Here is a 25,577-nt window from a genome sequence, read left to right as displayed (position 1 = left end):
AGAGATGTGACTGTCAGAAGAAACTTGTGCCCATCGTGTTGAGACTGACGCTTTCAGCAGCATTATCCTTTGCTCGTGATAGACACTAGGCTGAGGCTGCCATGGTATAATGCCAGGAAGTTGGTTAGCATTTCCCATACAATTGAACACTCATTATATTGAAAGCAAAAATCAAATGATGGCATACTATAGAAAACCATTGCTTGCGTTTGGAAAGTCTGTCTGTGTTGCTGTGGACGATTTAATCCTCCGCTATGCTTTTTCTGTATTTCATTAAAAACTCCTCTGGAATTTCATTGTTTCTTGTTCAGATACAACTGGAACCTCTGAAAGAAGTTTCTGGTTGCCTTTTTGTCTTTGGAAGAAAAGACAAAAAGTTTTTTAAAAAAAAAGGCTAGAGATGACTGTTAAAGTAGTTGCCATAATGTCATTGCTTAGATCAAGGTGAGAATATCGGGTTGGGTGGAATAGTAATATTGCACCAATTTTTAAGGTACCAGTTCTGTGTAATTCCAGTGCATACATCCCCCAAGGAACGATATCCCTCCCCTGTCATACACCACTGAAGATTCAAAATATTTAAATTACCAAAAGTAGTGACTGAAGGATATGTAGCACTTCTGTTTGAGCAATATTTGATAAAATTAGAGAATACTGAAGGTTTGCTGTTATCCCTGTGCAACAATCAATTTCTGTTTTCTCGTATGATGGCCTAAATTATAGGAGCAAAAGGAGAAACTGGGCAAATGTCACTGGTTTGAAAACACTGATAATGAAGGGTCTGGAAAGAAGATTGGTTTTTGAGAGGAAAAAAAGTCTGAGTGAGCAGGGAACTCGGGATTCAGTGGTAAATCCTGGACCTTAACGTTGGCTTTTTTTTTTTTGCTAAGTGAAGCATATCACCAAAATATTAACAGATACATTTGCGACTACCTAGCAACCCTCACAACTGACTGAGAGGGAAAAGCATAAACAAATTTTTTGAGCACCTTGGTATTTTGATTTCTTGCGATTTTTATTCTAAATACTGTGATTCCCCTCACCCCCCACCAATCTCTGCTTATAGAATCATGTGATTGTCTGAGAAACTTATCTTTCACTTTTAGGATAGAAAGGTGGCTGGGGAAAGTTTGAAAACACAGCCCCTACTTGTTTTTCTGTTTGTTTGTTAAAGGAAAAAGAAATCTAAAAGCACATAGCATTCAATGATTAGGATTTTTGTATATTTCTATTGGCCTTGCTGCTTTTAAGGTACTTCACTCTATCTTACTACATAAGTATGGTCCTAGCTGTGAACACCAAGCGCTGCTGCTTTTCTGGAGTTGGGTGCAGAGGTAGTTGTTTTCAAAGCCCTACAGTATGTAGGACTACTTCTTTCTCTTCCTATATAAAATATGCGACTTGTTATATTTACCCTGAGATCCAGAAGAGTATACAATAGATGACAGTCTTTCATGATTCAATAATTGTCTAATAAGCCATCCCTAGTTAAAATTTATCTGTTCAAAATTTGCTACTGCTATACAAAAGACTGCATCCAAATATACAGCCCCGCTGAGTGCTATGGACTATTATAAACTCTCTCAAAATTTTTTTCATAAATGATAAGGTTTTGGTAGCATATGAAAATTACCTACAGATTTGCAGAATATACAAGAGTTTAGAAGGGTTGAAGGCTCCCTTCTATTCTTTTTAATAAGTTTTTTTATGTACAGTGACGAGTTTAGAGTAGCAGGTCTGTAAGCTGCTTGCAAATGTGAGAAGTCTTTGCAGCTTTAATAGTAGTGATTTAAACCAGTTGGGTTTTTATGTAGGAATCTGGTGTGTGTAAAATTTGGCAACTATAGGAAGTGTTCTCTGTCTATGCATTTTTATGTATGCAAAAACCATTAATTGCTGCAGTTATCTACCCAGCGTGAGTATCCTTTTTTTTAAATTATTTTTGTACAGGGGAGGAAGAAAAAGTGGTTTTGGTATGAGTGTTCTCTGTGAAGTGTGGACAATGCTTATGTGATTTAAAGAGAAGGGGCAAAAATTAGCAGTGTCTCTGGCACTCTGATAGACACGATTAATTGATGATTGCTCTTGGAATCAATGGGCTGCATTTTCAGTGATGGGCATGGCTGTCATACTGAGTTCTGTTTCAAGAGTCTGCAATGGTGAACCTGTTAGAAAGGCACAGAGCCAAAAATATATTTCTGTGTCTTCTTAGCACTGGCTACCAGAATGAATTATACACAGAATGTATGAAATCATAGCAACCTTTTAAAACAAAGGACTAAAACCTTAAAGAAGTCGTTTACTAGCCACATAACTTTTTGTAGACATTTCTTTTAAAAATGCAATAGTTTTGATGGCGAGTTCATTTCTGTGTGGTAGAAAGGTTCCAAGAATGGGGAGCAAACTGATATATCTTTAAAATTCTATTCGCCTGTTTGGCACAAGAGACATACAAGCATTCTCTAGGCAAATTCTTGCATGCCTAAAAGTGGGAATATGTTTAAAAGTATGTGGAAAGTTACAGTACCATGCAATGCATTCCTTAGATGATACATCAAATTTCCCTCTTGGTATCATGAGCATACCTGTTCTGAAACAGAACACTTTTAATCAGGTGGCCTTACCACTCAACAAATAAATTATTTTGATCAAAAAGTCCGTTTCCTTCTCAATCAATCAACTAATCACATTCTGGCATGTCTTGATAATGCAATTCCAACTTTGCTTCATAGTCTTCCGGCAGGACACAAGGACTATGCAGACATGATGTTTTGCAGAAAAGATAGTAGCAGGAAAATACCATGTTTGATTTCTTTGTCATTGAGAAAAGTTATTAAAAAGGTCATAACACTTGCTATTTCTTTAGCAGGTTCATTTGTGTTTTCAGTTCAATTGAGTCTTACCTCTCTTTTCTACATAAGAAAGTCAGACGTGCTAGGACTGCAAGACCGACTATTCCAAATACACAGCCAAGAAGAATTACTTGTTTGATGTCTGAAAAACAGAGACCAACCACAAGAAAACAGGAAGACATTGATACATTTCTTCATATCTGTTTGAATGTAGTCATGTGATAATTTTTAAAATTGTACATATAGTGTTAATTTTACTGTTCTTTGTATTTATGGAACAAACTGGTAAAGAGTAGGAATTCACATAATTCCTACATTTGACAGTTAGGGCAGGTGGCTGCAAAAGCTGTTCTAACACAAAGAAAGCATGGTTAATATGTAGTCACCATCACGAATGTACAATATTTATATAGAAATGCCAATCCCAATAACTGACAATTTTTCAATCCTTTTTCCATACAGTTTGATTGCTTTAAAAATTGCCCCTCTTACAGCATTAAAATTTTGAACCTGCCTCTGCTGCTTAATGCTCTGTGTAAAAGAGAGCAAAAGTGACTGTTCTGGTGTGGGAACAGTGAACTGCATCACTGTATGAACATGCTAAAAGTGTCAAATGTATCAGGTAAATTTTTCATGACACGTAAGATATTGGTAAAAGTTCAGGAGATGCAGCATCTGGAGTGAACTGTCTGGAGAAACAGTGCTTCCTGAATTTCGTATCCTTTAAGGAAAATACCTGCTGGAGTACCACTGCTGAAAAACTGCAAGTCCCGGTGTGAGCAGTCTTTATCCCAGATTCAGTGTCAGAGAGCCAAACAGAAGTGTAGTTCCTTGCTCTGAGACACTGTGGTGTCCTAAAGTCAAAGTAGATTCAACGCTCTGCCCTTTTTCTGCGCCTAGTGATAGCACTATATGCATGTATCAGGGAGCACATAGCCTATTTAGAGATAGCTGAGCAGCTGGTGCATCTGGGGTTTAATGCATCTGGGCTGCATTTTTGCCAGCCCTTCCTTCCATCGCTTTGTCTTGCCTGCAGGAAGAACTGCCCAAACTGCTGTGATGGCAGAGTGATGTAACAGATGCTTCCATGATCCTAGAATAGATAATTTGGTTTCTAGTTTGGTTTATACTGAAGTTTAGGAGGAGAAGTAGGATACACCATAAACTGTTTCACAGGCACCGGTCCTTCATCCAGTAACTTCTGTACAAGGCTCAAAAATTTCTGTTTGTCTTACACACACCTTACAGGCAGGTACCCTGTCTCTGCCAAATGGTGAGAACCCACCATTGGCCTCGGCAGTTTGGTCTAGTGGTGATGTGTCTCTGTTCTGAAATCTTTGTATTTAATTTATCATCTCAGGTTGTATTTCTTGATTTTAATACGTTTTGCAGCCAGTCTGGAAATGATAGACAACAGGAGACATAGACATAGGAGATTTCTGACAAATTTCCCAAAAGAACTGTATTTACGCAGAGCCTGAGCCTGGAAAATGAAACCTAAAAGCAAGAAGAGGAGCAGGGGAAAAAAAAAAAAAAAAGAAGACGGATAAAACCAGATTGCACTTAACACCACCATATTCTTGTCTGTCATAAACAGATTATATGTATATATATTGCTAAGATTTTATCATTTTTAGCTGCATTTTACTTCTGAGTTTACTAGATTCTCCTTTTTGCTTTTTCTGGATGGTTTCTTTTTCTTCATATTTCTATGATATTCTGTGAAGGGAGGTTGCTGTGGTACTGGCAAGACTTGCAGTGGGATTGTAATTAGAAGCATAGCAAAATAATTATTAGCAGAGGATTTCCATGGAAACTTTAATTCAAGGAAGCAAAACTCAGAAGCAACAATATGCAGGCCCAACAGCATCATTTGTATTTGAAATTTCAAATACAGAAATGGATTTTGCAAAATAACTGGCATTCAGTTTTCTTGTTTCTGTCTCTCTTCTTACCCAGTTTTCATAGTCCTTATGCCTTTATTTTAACGGTTCTAGCTTATGAAAAACAGAAGCCTGTAGCAACTAAAAAACCTGGTGATGTGCAATACAGAGTTTGAATTTGATGTGCCACAAAACTGCAGCAAGTGTAATGGGCACAGCGCTGTAAAGAAGTACCCCCAAAAGCTGAGAGTAAGAGGGCTGGGCCCTCTGTGTTCTTGACCAGCATGAAAGAAATAACTTGAAAAAGTGTGTTTTAATAGTTCATGCTGGAAGTAAAAATGTGACCACTAATCACAGTGCCTAGGTCAGTGGTCACCCATTCGGGCGCCCAGAAATTTGGAAGTGCTGTCCATTAATTTTGTCAGCGTTTTCCTGGCGTCAAGAAGGCCCTCTGTCACAGGGTTTGATAAGATGGATGTTGGCAAAACAGCAGCAAGCTGCTGTGTAAAGAAGAAAACAGTGAAGAAAACTGATCTCAGCAACAACAGATTTTGACAACATGAAGACCTTTTTTGTACCTACGCTGAATTCAGAATCAACACAGGGAAAACTGGTACTGGATTTCAACTGTGTCTTAGAAATGGAGGTGGAAATGTATTTAGTTGAAAGCAAGTACTAGCTGTCCTTGCTATAAAAATACTCAAGGTTTAGACCTAAGTGAGAGGAACTTTGGACTGTTTTGCCTGCCTTCTCCAGAGAGACTTGGACCTGTCAATAAAATAACCTTCTTGGACAGAAACTGATATCCAGCAGCGTATCTTATGATGCAAAAGAAGGAACAAGGCTAGATATGGATGCCATTATTAGGGCACAGCAGTAAAAAAAAAAAAAAAAAAAAAAAAAAGAATGAAGAGCTGTGTATTCAATTTGTATTTTATATTGTCTTGATCAGTTGTCAGTATTGTTATTATCCTGCTGCTATGGGCTCCAACTTCCTGAGGCTGATAAAAATCATCATTTTTGGCTTACATTACAACTGAACTACAACCCCAAATATGAAATAGTAAGGAAGCTCTTTTTTACAATCAGATCAATAAAATTCTGTCACACCTTGTTCTTTGTCAGCTCTCGGGAATCCATGTGCTGGAACACACTGTGGTTTTTATTTGCTTATCCATAAAGCTGCGACACTTCTCTATCATTCTGAATGCAGTTAATCTCTGCGTATCTTCCAACTCCTTCCCTCCAATCTCTCAGGGCTGGCTTTTTGCCCCCCCTTTCTCTAGTGTAAATGTCAGCATCCAGTTTGCTTATTGAGACTGACTGGCTCCTATCCAGTATGTATGCGGTTGATGGCAGCAATGGAAAAATGTTCTTAGCTTTCAGCTTGGCAAAGTGTTTTGCCACTGACTTTTTAAGATCTGGCCTTACTCTGTGAAGATTTCATTCTTCTCAGACTTTTGACAGATGATCTATTATGACTGTGAACTATGAAGCATGCCAAATTATCTGCTAAACTACTGAATCTTTCATACTTTCAACAGTTAACTAAAGTACTCGGTATGATCTAGCCTATCATATTAACCAGAAATGCTTTGAAATACATCTAGTTTCCCTCTTTCCAAAATAGCATCACTACTGAGATTGGCCCCTGTGAACATGATCAGTTGCATATTGATTACTAATAATGGCTGGTCCAAGAAAACATTCCATAAACATTCAGTCATCTATTTAAAATTAAGCAACATTCCCTGTCTTGTATGTGCAAATGTTCAGTAATTGTTTTTTATGCTAAAGTCCACAGGCTGCTGCCCAGACTCACTGCCGTTCATCTCACAAATAGCACTCTACCTGCAGAACTGTGTTGGAAATGAACAAGCAATTGGTGCAGGCCTGCAAAAGCTGATGAAATGTGTCAGCTGGCTAAGAATTCATTGCAGAGGTGTTGTGCACTTTCCACATTTCTTTGGGAAGGTGCTCAGAATGGAGAGTCTGTTGATAGGAATTATTTGATGAGTACTTTCGGGAACAATTAACTCTGCATTAAAAGTGCTTCAACATGCCATGTGGCCTTGCATCGCCCTGGTGCTTTGAAATACTGCCATCTTCAGGACATTTGGAGTGTATGTGGCATATGAAAAAACCAAAGTTGAAACTGTTAGAAAATATTGGGCAGTTTCCTGTAAATCGTAGAGACAGCCTAACTGCTACTAAATCCAGCAGTCCCAGGCTAATTGATAATCTAATAGGAGTGACACAAGAGCAGTAATACATTTATGTTATTTATACTAATACTGTTACATCATTGACAATTTTACTGCCATAGAATAATACATTATGTTTTGAGATAATCTAATCTTTTAGAACAAGAGAGTGGAAGCCTTCAACAAGCGAGGGCTGTGTCTGCTCTTGAATCACAGAATGGCAGAACGGTTGAGGTGGGAAGGGACCTCTGGAGGTCATCTTGTCCAATTCCCATCTTCAAGCAGGGCCACCCAAGAGTCAGTTTTCCAGGACCATTCCTGACGGCTTTTGAATATCTCCCACCCCTCAGATGGCTCAGACTGGATATATGTTTGCCCCAGTTAGTTGCAAAGAAAGTTAAAACTGTGTTAGCAATGACAGAATGAAGGATGACAATGAACGCTTGGGGGTTGTGCCATCATTTATACTTGAAAAGTAGCTCAAATTGTGTGGATACTAAAGGATTTCAATAATCTCTAGTTCTTTATGTGTATGCATGTATGCATAGATTAAAGATTTATAACGCTGCTAAAAGAACATTACATTTACATAAGGAAATTACATGAAAACAGTGTAAATAAGGCTTTTTGTAGTTCTTTTTGTAATTTTTAGCTAAGTGCTATCCTTTACTGTTTTTCTAAGACTCAGTTTGAAATTTATTTCAGGTCATACACTCAAGAAGCATGCCTAACAGTTCCTTTCAGCCAAATCAAGAGAAAGGGAATCATGTAGCCCTAAACCCTTAGAACTAGTAGATACATGAAATTAAAAAAAAAAACCAAAACACCATAAATCGCCTGTTATTTAGATTTGAACATTAATCTTTCTAGAAATCCAGGGATCTCATGTCCAATGTCTTCCCAAGTAACAGAAGTTGCTTTTGTCAAGGGCCATCATTGTATACTGAGGTTGCCTTGTTTATGATAATGATTTTTTACTGTCAATTTGTAACTTTTAAAAGGAAACAGACCTGTTCTCAGGACGCAACTGGGTGTGTCTCCAGACCAGGCCCCCGTCACTTGGCAAATTCTTTCCTTTGACCCAGTGAGTTCATAGCCCTGATTGCAGATGAAACGGATGGTTGAACCCAGCAGGTAGTTAGTTCCATTCTTTCTTCCGTTGGTTGGATGATCCAGCCAGCCACAAGAGATCACTAGTAAAAGAGACGTATCTGGTTAATGTATTTTGGATTTGAACTAGCAAATCTCCATCACAATGATTCAAATGGCGTTTTAGTGACAACTTACGGAAAGACAAAGATTTTTAGGCTAACTGAAAGACAATACTTTCTGATTTTTTTTTTTTTTTTTTTTTTAATTTTTTAATCTGAGGAAGACAGGTGAAGACATAGAAAATGAAGATCAGGGTAGTAGTGGAAGAAATGGAAAGAAATTTATTTTGTGTTTGTCTAAGTATCCTACCAGCGCAGAGTTTTCCTGGTACAAGGACAACTCCTCATAACAAGAGTGTTTACAGGTGCGTGAACCTACAGCTGAGCAAAGCCTTCTCAAACAGTGTTAACTATTTAGATGCCCTGCAGAAAGAACTGTAGTGATGGATGCTTTGTGGAATGTTGTATCACCTGGCTCTAGATTTTCTACCAGCAGCTTGTGATTCTGATGAGATAGTCTTGTGGAACTTCCCACTTGAAGGCTTCTTGTTGTCAGGACATCGAATCTGCAGAACGGGTCAGAGTCACAGAGTGAGATCATCTCTTTCACCAAGGGATCAGCAGGGTCTTCGTAAGGAAAGAACTCGGGCAGAAAGGAAGCATTGTGCTTTTCCCCATAAAAGAAATTGTTCAGTAAGAACTCCGTGTCGTAAGTAAAGAGAGAAGTTCCATTTTGAACAGCCCCTTGGGAGACAGAGAGAGAGAGAGAGAGAGAGAGAGAGAGAGATTCATATGTAACATTTCCTGCAGACCTACAGACCACCTTCTGCTAATAATCCAAGTGCTTATTTACATAGCTAGAGCTGTAAGAGATCTATGAAACCCTATAGCTTCCTTCCGTTCAAGATTATTTTCTTTTTCGTATGCAGCATCTTAGCTTAGTACTGAAGTTAGTGTTTGGTTAAGCTGGTGTTACTTAAAATTAGATCCAAATAATGTTGTATCTGTGATTTTACGTAAAGATGGTTTTAGATGCCTGCTGGCAAAATGGTGATAAAGAAGTACCTCAGACAGAACTAGCTAAGCCAAGCATTACAAGCAACGCAAATCCTGATCCTGTGGTCCCTAAAATTATCATGTCTGCCGTGGCCCTGCTTTTTGCTTTCACTCTACTAAATCAGAAACTTCCTGAAGTGGGAACAGTGAGACTTTTCAGTATGATCTGAATCCTGGGGTATGGCTCTGCTGTGCTTGAATCAGAGATCAACTGGTAGCCAGAGGGTATTTTGTATCATGTTTCTGGCCTATCTCTTAATGTGATGTCATAGAATCATGTCAGGAGGAATTCTGACCAGTCTAATGCTGCAGGCTAGATATGGCAGCCTAACCACTTTCATTAAATGAAAGCAGCCATTCTCTTACACACATACCCCCCCCCTCTTTTTTAAAGGGACAATTATTAAATTGTGATTTAATATATGATTTTTTAAATTGTCGGCATGGTACTCAATGGAAACATTGCTAATAATCTAGAAAAAGATAGCTGACCCTAGCTATTGCTATACTTCTGCAACACTTCAGTCTGGTTCAGCTGACCATAGTAGATGGAATTCTGAAAGTGTAAGCTGTGAAATACAAGCTCTGACTCTTGGCAGAACAAAGCACAGGATGCTCCATTGTGGTTCTGTCTTCAATCATTCCCCCAGTATAGGTTGCTTAGCACAGACTTAATTTGCTAGTCTGAAAATCACAAGCTGTTTTGAATTTGTAAAGAAAATGTAATAATAGACCAGAGAAATTACTTACAGTTAGCTCCAAACTCAAACAACTGCTGGGGACTTGCATGAACTGACATGGTGGTTTTATTCTTGAAGGTATACTCATCCTCTGTCTTGCCATTCATTACACCAAAGAGACCCTGTGTGTGATTCATAAACTTCTCTGGGAGCAGAACTGTTAAGGTCAGAAATCCTCCGCTTCCCTGTATTTCCACTCCAGACCCAGAAGAGAACATCACTGTGAATTTCTGATCATTAGAATGCAGAAAGAGACCTATAACAATGAGAGGAAGAGAAAAAAATAGCTAATCATCCATAGTGAACAGATTGTTGTGTCTTCAATTTTAACCATTTTTCATAAGGCTTTTCTTCCCTTCCTCACTCTGGGCTACATTCTGAGAAGCATTTAAAGGGAGGCCACACCTTCATACCTACAGCTGTGCTAAGATGGCTACTACAGAGTAGTAGCAAAAAAAGGCCCGCAGTTGATAACAAGCTGCACTGCCTTCTGCCAGTGTCCCAGAGCAGAAGCTTTAAGATACGAGATGATGACATCAGAGAGGGGCTGTGAGCTGGAAGCACTGCTCTCAGTGGTCACAGGTTTCCTCTGCTTCTTGATTGTCTTGTCAAGACCTCTCTCATGTGGCCTCTTCTCCAAGCCTGTCCCTTCCATTTTTTTTTCCTTCCTGCACCTCTCTGCTTCTGCAGTTCCTTGTCAATGTAGCCTTCCCTCTGCTCTTCATCATATTTTCTGGCCATTTGAGGCATACTAACTGCTAGCCACAGAAAACTTCCTCTGCTGAATAGAGGCTTACTGTTAAAATCCTAGTAATGTTTAGAGTATTTGTCAAATTATATTAAAGACTAATCAAATGATCACACCCGCGGAGGTAAAAAAAGTCAACTTTTCCATCTTTTTGGCAGAAGAATAAGGGAATAACATCGGACCAATCAAGAGAACTGCTGATAGGTGAATGTGAAATTCAGTTATATTTTAGTATATATTTCAGTTATATTTTACTCTATTTCATTTTGCTAGGTAGGCTTCATCGCATTAGATGCAGTAAGCTCAAAGCAGAATGTGGAGTAAGGAGTTTTTCATTCCATTCACCCTCCACAGGATGAGAAGGAAAACCATTGCTCTACAAGCCACTGAAAGAGGACATAGAAGACACGGGCATTGAAGCTACCTGTTAAAACACTTTGCTGCCATTGCCAGGATTGCATGTCACCCCTTCATACTCTTCTCACAACCCAGAAAGTTCAAGCAAGCAGCAGGTGTTGGTAAAGGTTGTAATTTATGTTATTTGGACATTCTGGGAGAGGAGAACATGCCACAATCCAGCCTACTGGCAAATCAGATGACTCTGCCTCTTCCTGGACACAGCACAGGTGCTTCCAGTTACAGCTCGGCTAACTGCCAGTAATGCTGATGAGAAGCAGGAAGGTTGCGAGTTCTGATGTGCTCAACTGAACCATGACTCCCTGCTACACCTCTCCATGGGAACACAGATAGCCGCGGTGTGCTTCTCTGTAGCATGCTTGATCCGTGGCTACTTGGAAGAAGATGTGTAGCCCATAATTCTGGTGGCTATATTCCTGCCCATACTGTAGTTTGTCATCACTCTCAAAGGCCAGAGGGATCCATGCACTGGGCTAGTACAAAAACAGAGTCAGGTAGGCAAATTGGATGGAAAGGGCATTCTCCACCATGCTCTCAATTTCTTTCACCAAGGCCACTCCTTGCAAAATTTTTGGAGCAACATGTAGCTTGTTTCACAAAAGGATGGGGAAGAGTTGAAACACGTGCGTCTAGAGATATTTTTAACTATGCATGGGCTCCATGGGAGTACAATAGCTTACAAGGCTGATATTTGTAACTAACCCTTCAGGTCCATCCAACTTTGCTCAGAGAAGTTGATGACCTTCTTGTTCAACAGGACCTCCAGATTCAAATCCTCTGAGTAGCGTACTTCGATCACATCAGAGTTGTTCTCCTGCATGGCCACTGCAGACAAGCCTGTCACCTGAGCCCCAGTTCCTTTCAAATAAAAAAAACCAAAACAAAATACCCAACATGATATAAAGTAAATATGGAAGGTTATAAGGATACAGGGGAAAAAAAAAGCCAGATATGTCCTAAAAATAATTAAATATGTTTATTTGTATTTGAGGGAATTGCTAAGCATATAAGTCACATAAAAACCCATAGTATAAGTCTCCTACCAGTATAGTATATTGAAAGCAAAATGTTTAATGCTAAAAAAGTCTGGAAATTCTAAATTCTTCATCCCGATGGCAGTGGCTGAGCTATGTAAGAAGACCGGTTGATCTCCTTCTTGCACATACAGTCCTGTGAGTAAGGCTTGGGAAAATCGAAGATAATTTCAGGGAGGGCATGACAGAAAAAGGAAACGTAATGAACAAAAATTTAAGAAACTGATCTTCAGAATGAACTGCTTGGTGACTCATCGCCACTTCTACCACAAACACAGTAAAATCTATTCAAAGGCAAAATATTTCCTTTAAAATCTCCATCCTATCCAATGTGATATTCAGTATAAGCATTCATGTCTACATGGGTGCTGAAACACACAGACAATTTCTAGTCCATCCTTACAATTCTACCAGAAGTACCAAATCCTTGAAGTGCATCCCTGAGGCCAGCTGGAATATTCTTTCCTGAGGCAAGCCTGCTATTTTACGCACTGTAAAATAGCACTAGATACAGGAAGAGCATAAACAAAAGTATCTGACATAAGGCTTTTCAGGTTGTCATGAGAAGCATGATCCCATTCTGCTGTTTCCTACTCTATTTTTCCCTCATTTTAAAATGCAGGTATATGACAATGTCCTTCTTACAGGCTGGCTTGCGATCTGCCCATTCAAATGATGAAGGCCACAGATACCTTCAGAAAGCTTCTGCCCTTGGTTTTGTTTTACAAACAAGCCAAAATACCAGAAGAATCATGCCCTTTGAATAAAAAAAATGACCTCCTTAACCAACTTATCACCAGACATCCTGTACTTTTCTGGTAGCTTGAGGTGCTCAGAAAGAATTTTTTCCCCATCCAAAGTATGTTTTCTCATCTCCTTCTGGGACATTTTTTCTCTGTCAACATATGCGTTTACCTGCTTTCTATTAATTTTCAGCTAAAATACCACCAAAATGCGTCAGCTGAGAGCTAGGGCTGTTGACTGATTCCTAGAACTGACCTTATGTTTCCTTATAGATGGGAATGAGCATGGACAGAAATGAGAATTGCTTTCTTGAGCTCTTAAACACAACAGAAAACCTTACACTTCTATTACTCATACCCAATAAAACTAGCAAATAATCTTTGATTAGGAAGTTATTTTGTCTGCCTTCTGATTACCTTAAAAATGTTGACCTTTCACAAATGGCCAAAAAAGGAGAAGACTAGAGAAGATAGGAGTAATGCTGCAAAGTGCAAATCAAGCAAGCTCAGAAGATAGTATTTGTCATCACTGCTTCCTCTCTTACCAACTTACCATTGGGAAAGTGTGCCTGTTGTGTCCTCCCTTGCACTCTTAGGGATGTGAGATCAGACTCTATCAACGTGTATTCTCCTTGGCCTTTGAAGGTGAAGTTCAGACCATCAAATGTGAGGAAGTGAGGATCCCCAAAAGCAGATGCTGTTTTCAAAAGCAAAAAGAGAAATAAGAACAAGCAAAAACCACAAGCCATTACTCGTCTTCTTAGGTTCGTGAGAAAAAAAAAATCTCATTGTGGTGATCCAAAGAATGGCATTTAAACGAAGGAAAAAATGCAAGGCTGATCCATGGTAAATACGACATGAGGAACAGCCATGACAACCTTGAACAGCACTGTGGGAACAGTGAGAAATGTCATTCCAGTTACTCTCATCTTCATCAGCCAACATTTAGGGCTGCCCTTTAAAAGGCTTTTATGGGCAGCCGTGCTTAACTGGTAGATCCCCTAAGAGAATCCTTGCTGTCAGGCTAGAAGCCTGATTTGCACGCAAGGTATGGGGGAGATTTGGACATGAACACAGGGCTATTCCAGAAGCAGCTCACCAGAGAGCTTCCAAATGTAGCTGGAAGTGACAGTCAGAGAAATGGGATGGGGCTTTGAAATCTCATCTGGCCTGAACAGAGAGAGATGGCAGTGATCCTCAGCCCCAAAGCTTCTCTGGAGTCCAGCAGATATCCTTGGTCTTGCATTTTAGATCAGTCAGAGATCAGAAGGCCCTCTCCCCTCCAGCAAAAAAAGTTGGAAGTTGTGTCATCTTATCTGAGGTATGACTCTCAATGACTAAGGACATCCGTGTGACAGGTAAGTCCTTAACCACTCCATTGTTAAATAATCCGCTCCATAAATCAGGTTCATTAGAACAAGGGAAAGAAGGCCATTTTTTTTTCTCCTCAGCAGTTAGTGCATTTACTTGGGATTTTCAGACCAAAATGCATGTAGCAAACAAACACTGATGACAGAAAACCACAGTAAAGAAGGCCTGCCCCTGAGTGATAGGTTCAAGTAATTTCTCCATATTGGGCAGATGAGGTGTTTAAGCCCAGCATCCCATGTTCCAGGAGAGTTCTATAAGTACCAAGGTAGGTGATTTTTTTTTTGTTTGAGCTGATTTTGCACTGCATCTATCTTTGCCATGCTCTCAGAAGACTTTAGCATTAAGATCTCTGCAGAGGGTTCTGTGGCATTTGAGGGTGAGTTTTCTCAGAAGCTTAGGCTTGCACAAGATCAACGAACACTCTTCTGGCTGTGCAGTAGCACAAGCGGTTTGGCATATACTTTCCAGGAGAAAGACAAGCATCTGCAGTGCTTAGTTAGAGCTGCATGATGGATTTTTGTCATGTTTGAGAGATGGATGTAATGGCATAAGTACATTTGGAAATCTTGGAAAGACCATGGGCTTCACACCCCTCATCAACATGCCTTTGCCTAAGAGAGGCATGTTGTAGCCTTTCTTTCCCGTAGTGGAACTGTCAGGGCCCTGAGCACACTCATAGGCTTTAGATGCACTGACCAGTCTCACCAGGCCCTCTACCTATACCCTTTGCCCATGGGCTCAGGTAAGCTCAGGCTCGGGACGTCAGTCCCTGCCTGAGCTATGTCATAGGTGTGCCTGTCTCTATCTCTAACAAACACAGCCATGCCTGTGTCTGGCCATGAACCCCACTGATCTCCATGCAGACCTGTGACTGACTTTCTGGCTTGTCCTTGGGCATGCCTTTTCACTATGGACTTGCCCAACAATCGCTGGACTGTGTCTCGCCCTGGTTACCATCATTGGACCAGATCTTCAACCATGTCCAGCAGACTGACTTCTCAGCTTTCCTTCAGACCTGCCTCATCACCACCATATGGACTCTCAGCTGACTGTTGCTGCCATCATCATGTCCGCCCTGCTCACCTTGCTCAGGTCTGGGCCACAGGCTGGCAAGGACCTTGCCCTTCCAGCCTTACGATCACATTGGCTCCCAGCTCCCTATTCCTTTGTTGCTCCCAGACAGGAAAATTTGGTGGGGGAAATCAGGAAGGACTTACTTACACTCTCTGCTATTGCTAATCCTGGAAGAGTCTCGTGTTGTGTCACATGACATCCTAGCTGCCTCCTCCAGTGCCCTCTGCAGTTTTCTCCTTTGTGCCTGAGGCAAACCACTGCCTCTTTGCACTTTCCTTCTTTATGGGAGGCCACAATCCTGCTGGACACCTCAGCACCCCAGCAGCATAGAAGAAGGCAAGACATGCGGCAGCAATAGCGATATGGCAAGACTTAAAGACTACTTAAAAGCAAGGGGCAGTAACAATAGACACACTTGTAAATGGTAAAACTTCCGTATGTGAGATGAGTAGCATTTTTCAGCATGACAACTTTTCTAGCTACTGCCAAGCCATCATTAACCATCCCTAACCATCTTCTTTCTGAGAAAGTGCCCACTGATAATAGGAAGTCATGAGAATTGACTACTAAACTTTGGCTCCTTAGGTTCCAGGGCTTAATGAGATACTCAACAGAAGAAAACCTTGCAGGACGATTAAAAACCACATAAAGATTTTGGCACTGATAGATCAATAGAAACCTTCCATGGAAATTTTCCACACGAGATTGTACCGTCACCATTGTCAACTGACATATATACATATGCAAATATTCTAAAAGCCAACACCATAGCAAAAAGCTACGCTTCATATTGCAATTCTGAAGCCCTTACCGGCTCGAGGTGGGCGATACATCCTGCAGTCACTGGAGGGCCGCCTTTTCATATAGAAGTGACAATTATCAGACCACAAGCAGCAGTAATAGAAGCTGATGACATCGTAAAGCCAGTGGGAAAATCCAGGTATCCGGGGAGGCTTCATGAAAGGTGGTGAACCCCAGTCATGGCCTCGATCAGGTGTGCTGCCTCCTAGGGAGTCATGTATGAGCATTTGGGTCCCCGTGGAGTCGTAGCAACACTGCTGGCCTGCAGCATACTGAGGACTGGTCGAGAAAAGCGGTGAGAAGAAAGTCATCATTCAGCTCTGTGAAGTTCTTAGAGGTTACCTATTGCCTTCTTACGGATATAGCTAAATGCTTTGGTTGCCAAGCTTTATATGATGTCCAGCGATGATACCTCCCAGTTAGACTTCCCCTCCTGGCCCCCCTCTGTTTTTATTAGATCAGGGATTGGGAGGGAGGGGTTTTTAACCAAGGCTGTAAGGAAGTTCTGTAGGCCTCATAGCTACACAAACATAGCACTCTTTAAAACTGTTCTGATAGAGTGCAAAGAATTACTTGTTGAACTTAAGTAGACAACACAGGAAAGGCTTAATTAGGCCTAATCAAATCTGTTTTAGACATTAGTGCTTGTTTCGGTATCCTAAAGTTTAGCACAGTGCAATTAACTGTTTATTAAATCTGATGCCTTAACTTCATCTCGGCAATGAGGGACAATAAGTGACTAAGAGGTTGCTATGAACCTGAGAGTACAGAGACCTTTGTGATTTCTGTGACCTTCTCTGAGGTGGAACAAGTCATAAAAAAAAAAGCAAGTTTAACAAATTTTCTTTACCTGGCTTGAATGGCTCTTACACAATGCACAGCACCAGGGTGGTAAGTACACACACTCCCCTTTTCAATGTCACAGCCATAATCTGTCTGAAAAAAAGATCAATGCTCACGCTTAATGGGGTTCTTTCCCCATTGTTCTTTCTATGCCTTTTTTATATCTTCTCCTCATCCTTTGTCTTTGATGCGTGTGTAAAGTCTAAATGAACAGGTTGTGTCTGTGTGTTGAGTTAGATGGAATGATAGGAAAACTGGTGAATTTAATATTGAAGTGGTTGGAGCAACGTGTTAGTCTAGCCTGACTGTTTTGCAGTTTATTACAACAGACCTTGCAACAGATGCAGCTAGACGGGGAATTCAGTAAGTGCATAACAAACACAGATTTACACCAGACTAAACTTAACATTTGTCCTATGTTCTTGGACAGAGGAAGTGCAGTAGATCTAATATTTTTTCTTCACGTGCTTTTAACTGTATCATTTAAAACATGCATCATATTTGGAGCTTCATAACCAGGAGAAGATAGTAACAAAATTACCTTTTTTTTTTTTTTTTTTTTTTTTTTTTAATATGCATAAACACACTGCCACCATTTGGTATCGTAAATAGGGGAGGAAGTTACCCTATCTGGTCCTCAGATCAGCACTGTAAGTAAAAGCGTAGACTAAATGGCAATTGATTTCTTAGCTTTGGTCAGCTCCTTGTTAACAGCGAAGCTGAGAAGAAGGAAGGAAGCAGGAGACAGGAAATAATGGATTGCAGCTGTGGACTTGAGCTCTGAGGTGCAAGGCAGAAGGGTTTGCAGCAAATTATGATCTACTAGGCAGAAATGTGGCCTGCTTCTTTCAGCATGGAATATTGCCTACAGACACAGACTGCCATCTTGGAGAATCTCGAAGAAGACATCCCTGCTCCCAGCCCCGCAGAGCTCACTGCCCTCCCCGAGTGTTTTCTGTCTACCACTGGAACTACTGTCTTAATTCCCTGTTTGAAGGTGGTTTCCACCTGGTGTCCTACAGGCACTTTTTTTATTCATACTACCTGGATAATCTGTGTCTGCCTCTGCCATTTGACATGCTACTTGTGCAAATTTAAATTTCATTTTCTTGTAATGACTTTTATAGAGGGAACAGGGGGGTGTGTGGAGTATGGCATTCCCTATTTTTTTTTTGGAACCATAATCAGCCAAAGGGATCAATTAATAACTTACGTGGAACCTGCCAGTGTCAGCTCTTGCCTGTGCCAAGGTGCAAGGGCAATCTATAATTTCTTCCATGAAGTTTGGAAGCTTCTCCTCCTTTCTGTCCCACTCTATACATTTGGCAGTTGCCCATGCACTTGGGTCATTTCTGAAGTCTTTCCCAAGGTGCCAAGCCAATGCATGCTCTGAGCTCCACACAGATGGAATGTTGCTGGAAAAAAAAAAGAGCCAAAAAATAGATTGGATAGCTGTTTTGACAGTAACACTGTGCCTTAATCACTAACTATAGTTATGAAGAATCTTTCAACTTGCGAGTTGTTACTTCATTACAAAGGCCACTGCTTTCTTTTTTCTGCAAAGTTACCGCAAATACAATTTTCCTAAATTAGAAGGTGACATGACAGCATGCAGCAAGTATGCCATAATCAGAATACATTTTAGCATTTGTGATTCTCTCTTACGTGGATATTTTTAGGGACAAGTTTTCTATTCATGCCTTTTCACATTGTAGTTCCATTTACGCCAGAATGAAGAACGTCTATATTCTCTAAGAAAACCTAACCCAGTAGTATCAGGCCCGATGGCAATAGACGGGGAGAAACAATTAAGAATCCTTGAAATGTTCCAAGGCTACTCTGCTCTCCACCCATGAAAAAATATCATACACTAAGTAATAAAAAAAAGCTCTAGAAAGAGACAAGGTTACCCTTTTGTGAGTAGCGACGCCTAAATGCTAAAAAAAGATTCTGATGTATTAGTAATATGTTCTCACGCTGAAGAGGTGGTATTTATGTATTCACAGGGGCTACACCATCTACATCAAAAACTGCAGACATGGAAGAATTATGAAGGAACATCTATCCAAGCTCAGAATATGTATGGAGCACTTACAGAGGTAAATCGCAAAAAAATACGGGGTAATATACAGTGAAATTAAAGGAAGCGGGCATAACATTTGTAGGAATGCAAAGGCCTGCTTACAAAATAGAAGAAAAAAAAAAAACACAGAGGAAGGCCTGTGGCTGCAGTGACAAAAGTTCCACAATTAGAGCCTCCTCCACAGTTGTGACAGAAGAAATTGGCAGGTCCTAGTTTGCCGAGGGTACTGGCTTTGGCTGGGGTGACGTAATTTTCTTCATAGCAGGCAGTATGGTGACGTGGTTTAGATTTGTGACCAAAACGGTGCTGATAACACACCGATGTTTTAGCTGTTGACGAACAGTGCTGGCACAATGTCAGGGCCTTCTCTGTTTCTCATGCTGGCCCCCAGGGAGTAGGATAGGGGTTGGCAAGGGGCTACAAGGGAACACGGCCGTGACACCCAACCCAAACTGACTGAAGATATATTCCGTGCCACAGACCATCATGCTCAGCAGTAAAACTGCAGGGGAGTTTATCCAAAGCAGCCCTTACTGGGCATCGGTCTGCTTGTGGAAGGTGGTGAATGATTGCCTTTGCATTACTTCCTACATGCCCACACCCCTCTTTATTGAGTAAACTGTATCTTGAGCCATGAGTTTTTCTCACTTTTGCCCTTCCAATTCCCTTCCCATTTTTTCATGTGAAATGGAGCCTGAGTCCCAGTTTTAAACATAAAAGGAGACAGCGTCTTTAATGCAGGAAGCAATAGTAAGGTACCTATGATAAATGAATATTGCAATGTACTTGCCTCTGCCCATCAGAATAGCTGCTGGGTGTAATTCTCAGAATTCCGAAGTCCCACGTACTGTAGCTTCCTTTAGCGGGTACAGGGATGAAAGAAAATTTCCCAGTATTGGGGATTTCTCTTGCCAGAGTATAAAGGTATTTCCATTCGGCCAACCAATTTTCCGAGTAACTGTCACCTGTCACATAGAGGAAGAAAATAATTTTGAACACTGAAAAAGAACAGTTACCACAAGATTGAAATTAGATGTCTCAGCCCATATGCAAAGGAAGAGGAAAAGCTGACACTATTGTCATGAGTTATTTATATTTGCAGATCTCTTCTCAAGGCCTCAGTGAAAGTGATCGCATACAGTGCAGCGCTCTGCACATAAGTTACACATGTGATTATGGCTTGTGCGCAGGTAGGAGAAGTGTTACTTTACCTGTTTCCTGGTATCCCCAGACTTCTATGTTGATGCAAGTTGCTGCAAGCGCCTGGTGTGTCCAGGTAAGAGTTAAGTTTCCATCAGTGTTGGGGGTGCCATAGTATTGCCATTTTGTCTCATTTACCAATGTACATTTTTCGCCATCTGAAACTTTGCTGTGATGTACTGCATTACAGAACAGAAAAAAAGGATTAATGTCATTTCTGCTTTGCATAGCTCTGAAAAGGTGCCACTATATTATTTTAAGATTTACCAGTATTTCCCCTGGGTATGTTTTCTAACAGGATGCGTGATATAAAAAGAGTAAGCTGAAGCTGAGAGAACACAACCCTTACTAATGTCTGTAGTCCTTAGATTACACCACCTTGATGCAGTTTTTTTCCAATAGAAGTAGCACAGAAAGGGAACTGTTTTGATCAACCTAATTTTTAAACGGGACTTTTTATGAGTTAATGCTGCTGCTGCATAGCAGCAGAACTCAATTGCTGTGAAAGTTCACCTCTCAAAGTATTAATTAACATGGGGGCAGCAAGAATGACTTTCATGAGGTCAAACAGCCTGTTAAGGAAGAAGAAAAGTGATCAAAAGGGAAAGGCTTATATAATCTTGCATCTGCAGAGCAAGAGTATGGAAAGAAGAGAGATACTGTATATTTAAGTAAGTAACCTGATAACCAAGTTCCAGAGTACGGAAATGTCAGCCCATCATCTGTAGAAACTTCAAAAGGGATGAAGCCAGTCTCATACAGCAATGGGGAAATGCAGTGGGCTTTTCCGTCCTTAGCGACATAGCCACTGGTTTTGATTTTCTGCTTGAACCTGTTGATGTTGAAAACACTTTTCAGTGTCACCACTGAGAAAAGGAAAGTTCTGAATGTCTCAGTTACGTTTCATTAAGCAACCTTTTGTCATGTGTAGATCATTCTGAGTCCCATGGCTGTTTTGCTTGTGGCAGTGAATATAAACTGGAAAAATTCGTGTGTACTTTGTGCTTATTACACCAGTCTGGATTCTGCTGTGCACTGCACAAATACGCAGCAATCTGCAAGCCTTAGATTTACTGGGGGAGGGGGACATGATAAATTAGCAACAAATAACAAAGGGACAGCAGGAAGACAAAGGTGCTGTTATAGGATTAATAGGATTACAGGGTGGCTAACATTGACCTTGATATGCAGGCGTTGTGAATTTCTGGCTTTTGGGGGGTTTTTTTGCTGATAAGTCCTGTGAATACAACAAAAGTCATTTCATGCTGTCCTAGAATTTCTATTGCAAAGGTTAACGCAGAACTTACTGCTTGTTATTTAACCATCTGCTTCCATTTAGGGCTCTTGCCCAGCGTGCTAAAGTACAATCCCACCCGTGACCCTTCAGGATTAGTGTATGGTGACTGCATAGCTACTCCAAGGGACTGGAAGGGAGTTGCGGCCTGCCAGGAAGTAGTATCTTTGCTTGTCTGCAGTGAAGTTTGTATTGGCTATGGTAATGCAACTCTGCAGGTAATTCAAAGCACACAGTTGTGTTGTACAGAATGAATGCCTGGGTCAAAGGTTTTCCCGATGAATAACTAAAAACCTTTTCAGGTGCTGCTATTCAGATGGGAAAGACTCCAAAATCTCACTCAGAACCTTCTGTGGAAAGAACGTCAGGACATCGGGGTCAGTAAAATTAAGTGTACCGTATGTATTGCATGTGTGACACATGGACCTAGGTGTCATACAGGCTGACACACGGAGGATCCACAGCTTTGTCTTACAGGGAAAAGGTAAGGTGTCCTAGCTACATTTCTTGCTTTTTGCTTTCTCATTCAGATTAAGAAATGAGTATTTCCTTTTCACAAAATGGAAATGCTAAAAAAATATTGACACTAAAGAGCTCCGCAAGGAAGCTCTTTTAGAAAAGTCACTATTTTGATACGTTAAGGGAAGAACCAGCAGAGTAATGACTGTATCACCCAATAACTCAGCCTAAATGAGATGATGCTGTATAGAAATAAAGACAACATGTATCCTTATGGGTAAAGGTTAGCAGAACCTTTGCATGCTTCAGAATTCTGACAGCTTTACAAAGTAAGCTTTCACTCCCGTATAGACAAATCTTGTTTTGTGGTAATTACCTATTGTCAGAAAGTGAGATTAGAAAGGTTTACCTCCCTTTGGCAGAGAGAGAATATAAAATCATGGCCCACCTGCATGTTAGCACAGAAGAGGCATTAAAAGCTGTATTTTCAATCAAAAAGTCTTTGCCTCCCATCAGAGATCCTGAGTATGGAGAAATCTGAAGACAAAATTCTTTGTAATCAGGACAGCAAATCCCCAAGGACTGGCACGTCACCTGGCAGGAACAGGTACCAAGCAGCTCCCCACATCGGTGTGAGCAAGAGTCTTGAGCTCCTTGTTAAAGGAAGAAAAAAACATAGTCAGGAATGCTATTGAGCTCTTCTAGATGCTCTCTGAAACAGAAGTACATCATCTAAAGGATTATCATAAATAAATGAAGTAGGCTGGTTAGGTTAGTTTACAAATGTATTTAGATGAAGGCTGTAATCACCTGCATATTAAGGTTGCTCCATTTTGAATAGAAAAACACACTTACCCCCCAGCCAGTACGTATTTTCACCAACTCCATGGGTATTTTTACATCTAATAAAAAGATGAATCTCCAGAGCAGCCCCTTGGTGAGTGTCAATAATTGTATTTATTTCTGAGTGTAGGTCTTAAGCAAACCAGAATGGGGTCCTGTCACTGTCAACCCTACACAGGAATCAATGAGAACAGAAGGCTAGCGCTCTTGGATGAATGGAAAGCTAACATTAGTGACAAAGTGTGCTCCAATATGAGATTATGAAAAGCTACTGAAATTTCTTTCTTTTGTGCATTTTATTTGAGCCTAACCTTAGCAAGGTAGCTGTTAAGATGACTAGGTACACAGACAGATGACCAGGCCCTTGGCTTAGGTCTGGCTGAGGTCTAGCTGAACAGACATTGAGTAATTCCTGGACATGACATGAAAAATTGCTCTACACAAACAAAACAGTGAGAAGCTGACAGACATTACAGTAACACTGTGCGGAACAGCTGGATTTCACAAACAGTTAAGGGGGAGTTAAGTGAGGTGGACAAGCTGCACAGACAAGTGCGGGTACTGAGGACCTTTTGGGGAGTGGAATCTTGCAAGGGCAACGCTGCTTGGGTAACTATATCAAGAATGCCATGCAATGCTGAGATCACCCAGGTAAGTATCAGAAACTCTAAATTTGGACATGGATATAGCAAAATTGGGACCAATGATGAAAAACTAATTAGGAGAGGGTTGCTTATTTGGGAGGACACAAGCAAAAAGACAGGGAGGGGTCAAGGTGGATGGTGAAGAACAACCATGGGAAAATGGAGAGAAGGGAACATAAAAGGAGCTACTCACACATAAACAAGCTGCTGATCAGTGTATTTCTCTGTCTGAGCCCTGTACCTGATCACCGTAGCCATTTTATTAAATCCTGTTGCTATTTTCTGTATCACCTCCCTCTCTGTGTGTGCATGCACACACACATGTTGTAATCGTCAGTGAGCTTCAGGATGAACTAGCCAGTCAGTAGGAGGAGACCCACACTTGGAAAGAGCCGAGGTCTGAGCTGTTGACCATGTAAGGAACTTCGAATCTAGGCTTTGCTAATGGGCATATTTAAAGCCTATGCTAGCATGCAAGGTATCTGTGAATGTGGTGCATCTGTGAATCTGGAGAGAAAGGCTGTTTGTGTTTTGCTAGTGACCTTCCATTGTGATCAGCTGGAGAGGAGGAACAGAACTGGGTGGTGTGCAGGTTTATGGGAGTGCTGTCTGTGTTTATTTGGATGCTAGGAACAGCACTGCTCTGTGTTAGCCTGTGTGTCATAGTATGTGTATCTGCCTCTTTGCAACAGAGGCTCAGCCTCTGTACTGGCTGGACCTACAAATGGGAACAGCAGTATCCACATCTGTGGGACTGAGACAGGAGGAATTTCCTGAATCTGAGAGAACAGCAGATCTGACTCTAGTGGACTGGGAAGGAGAAATCTGCATCCCAAAAACTGCTGGATTCACCTGCTCCTCAAAGGTCATTCACAATGTGTGAACAAGACTAGGAGAGGAAGGAGGAATTTATGTCACCCCTCATGGGGATGAAGGGCAAATGCTTGCAGTTCCAGGTATGTCGGCTTCTGTTGAAATGAGGAGAAAATGTCTCTGAGTGTTGTCTTGTGTATGGGGTGGAGGGACAGGGAGGGCTGTTTAGGTTTTTTGGTAGGATGGAGAGATCAAGAAGAGGAAAAGGCAGTAAAATCATAGAATCGTAGAATGTTTTGGGTTGGAAGGGACCCCTAGAGGTCATCTAGTCCAACCCCCCTGCAGGAGCAGGGACACCGCTAACTCGATCAGGCTGCTCAGAGCCCCGTCCAACCTGGCGTGGAATGCTTCCAGGGATGGGGCCTCCACTACCTCTCTGGGCAACCTGTTCCAGTGTTTCACCACCCTCATTGTAAAGAATTTCTTCCTTATATCTAGTCTAAACCTACCCTGGTTTAGTTTAAAACCATTACCCCTTGTCCTGTCACAGCTGGCCCTACTAAAAAGATTTTCCCCATCTTTCCTATAGGCCCCCTTTAGGTATTGAAAGGCCGTAATCAGGTCTCCCCGCAGCCTTCTCTTCTCCAGGCTGAATCTGTCTCTCTTTTTCTCTCTCTGCTGGCCTTCCTCCTTTATCCTGGGATAATACGGGGGGGTGTGCCAGGAAAGAACAGGAATGGTGGTGAGTCAGAAATAAAAGTCAGCCTTCGTTCTATACAAGAAGACCTGCCTGTGTAGAAATGCTTGTTCAATGTAGGGAGCTAGAAAGTTGTTCTGTGTCTTTAAAAATATTTACTGCATTCTCCAGATTGTCTGTTTACTTAGAGAAAAGGTCCACTGTCCTACTGGAAATTACAGAGGAAGGGGCTGAAAATGACACCGTGCCGGTAACAGCCAGTTTGTGTGCCTTTGCTTTAGCTTGTGCAAATGGTATCAGTAATTTCTTACCGAGGTGTGTATTCTGAAGTTCAGAAGTCAAAAAAGTTGGTAGTTAAAAGCAGCAAAAGTTTTGAAAGTTACTCACCTGCATTACAAAGAGCAGTGTAGGTGAGGAGAATGAAGAAAGGAACATCTATGCCGACGAATTTCATATTTTGTCCAGATGATTCAGGGTGGCTGATCATGATAGCCTTTGTGCCTGTCCGGGAAAAGCCTTTTATAGAAACACGTGTCCAGAAATAAACAAGATTCTCGCTGTTCAAAGGTTTGTTGTAAATTACTGAAGCAAAACAAATGGAAGGAGGCGGTCCTTTTCAGAGGTCAT

General features: G+C 41.0%; 1 protein-coding gene across 1 annotated transcript; it reads right to left on the bottom strand.

The window, feature by feature from the left end:
- Positions 1 to 241: 241 nt before the first annotated feature.
- Positions 242 to 25,577, bottom strand: SUSD2 (sushi domain containing 2). The gene is given in 17 exon segments (XM_035890326.1): positions 242 to 303; positions 306 to 355; positions 2,904 to 2,994; positions 7,950 to 8,132; positions 8,562 to 8,834; positions 9,897 to 10,142; positions 11,754 to 11,909; positions 13,382 to 13,525; positions 16,085 to 16,353; positions 16,925 to 17,010; positions 18,131 to 18,332; positions 19,791 to 19,965; positions 20,212 to 20,379; positions 20,881 to 21,032; positions 22,402 to 22,606; positions 25,338 to 25,545; positions 25,548 to 25,577. Coding segments are annotated over 17 exon segments (2,700 nt in total).

This window comes from Egretta garzetta, unplaced genomic scaffold (assembly GCF_000687185.1).
Source record: "Egretta garzetta isolate BGI_Z169 unplaced genomic scaffold, ASM68718v1 scaffold73, whole genome shotgun sequence".
Classification (NCBI taxonomy): Eukaryota; Metazoa; Chordata; class Aves; order Pelecaniformes; family Ardeidae; genus Egretta; species Egretta garzetta.
Note: the sequence above shows the minus strand (reverse complement) of the source record. Positions and strands in the feature narration are given on the sequence as shown.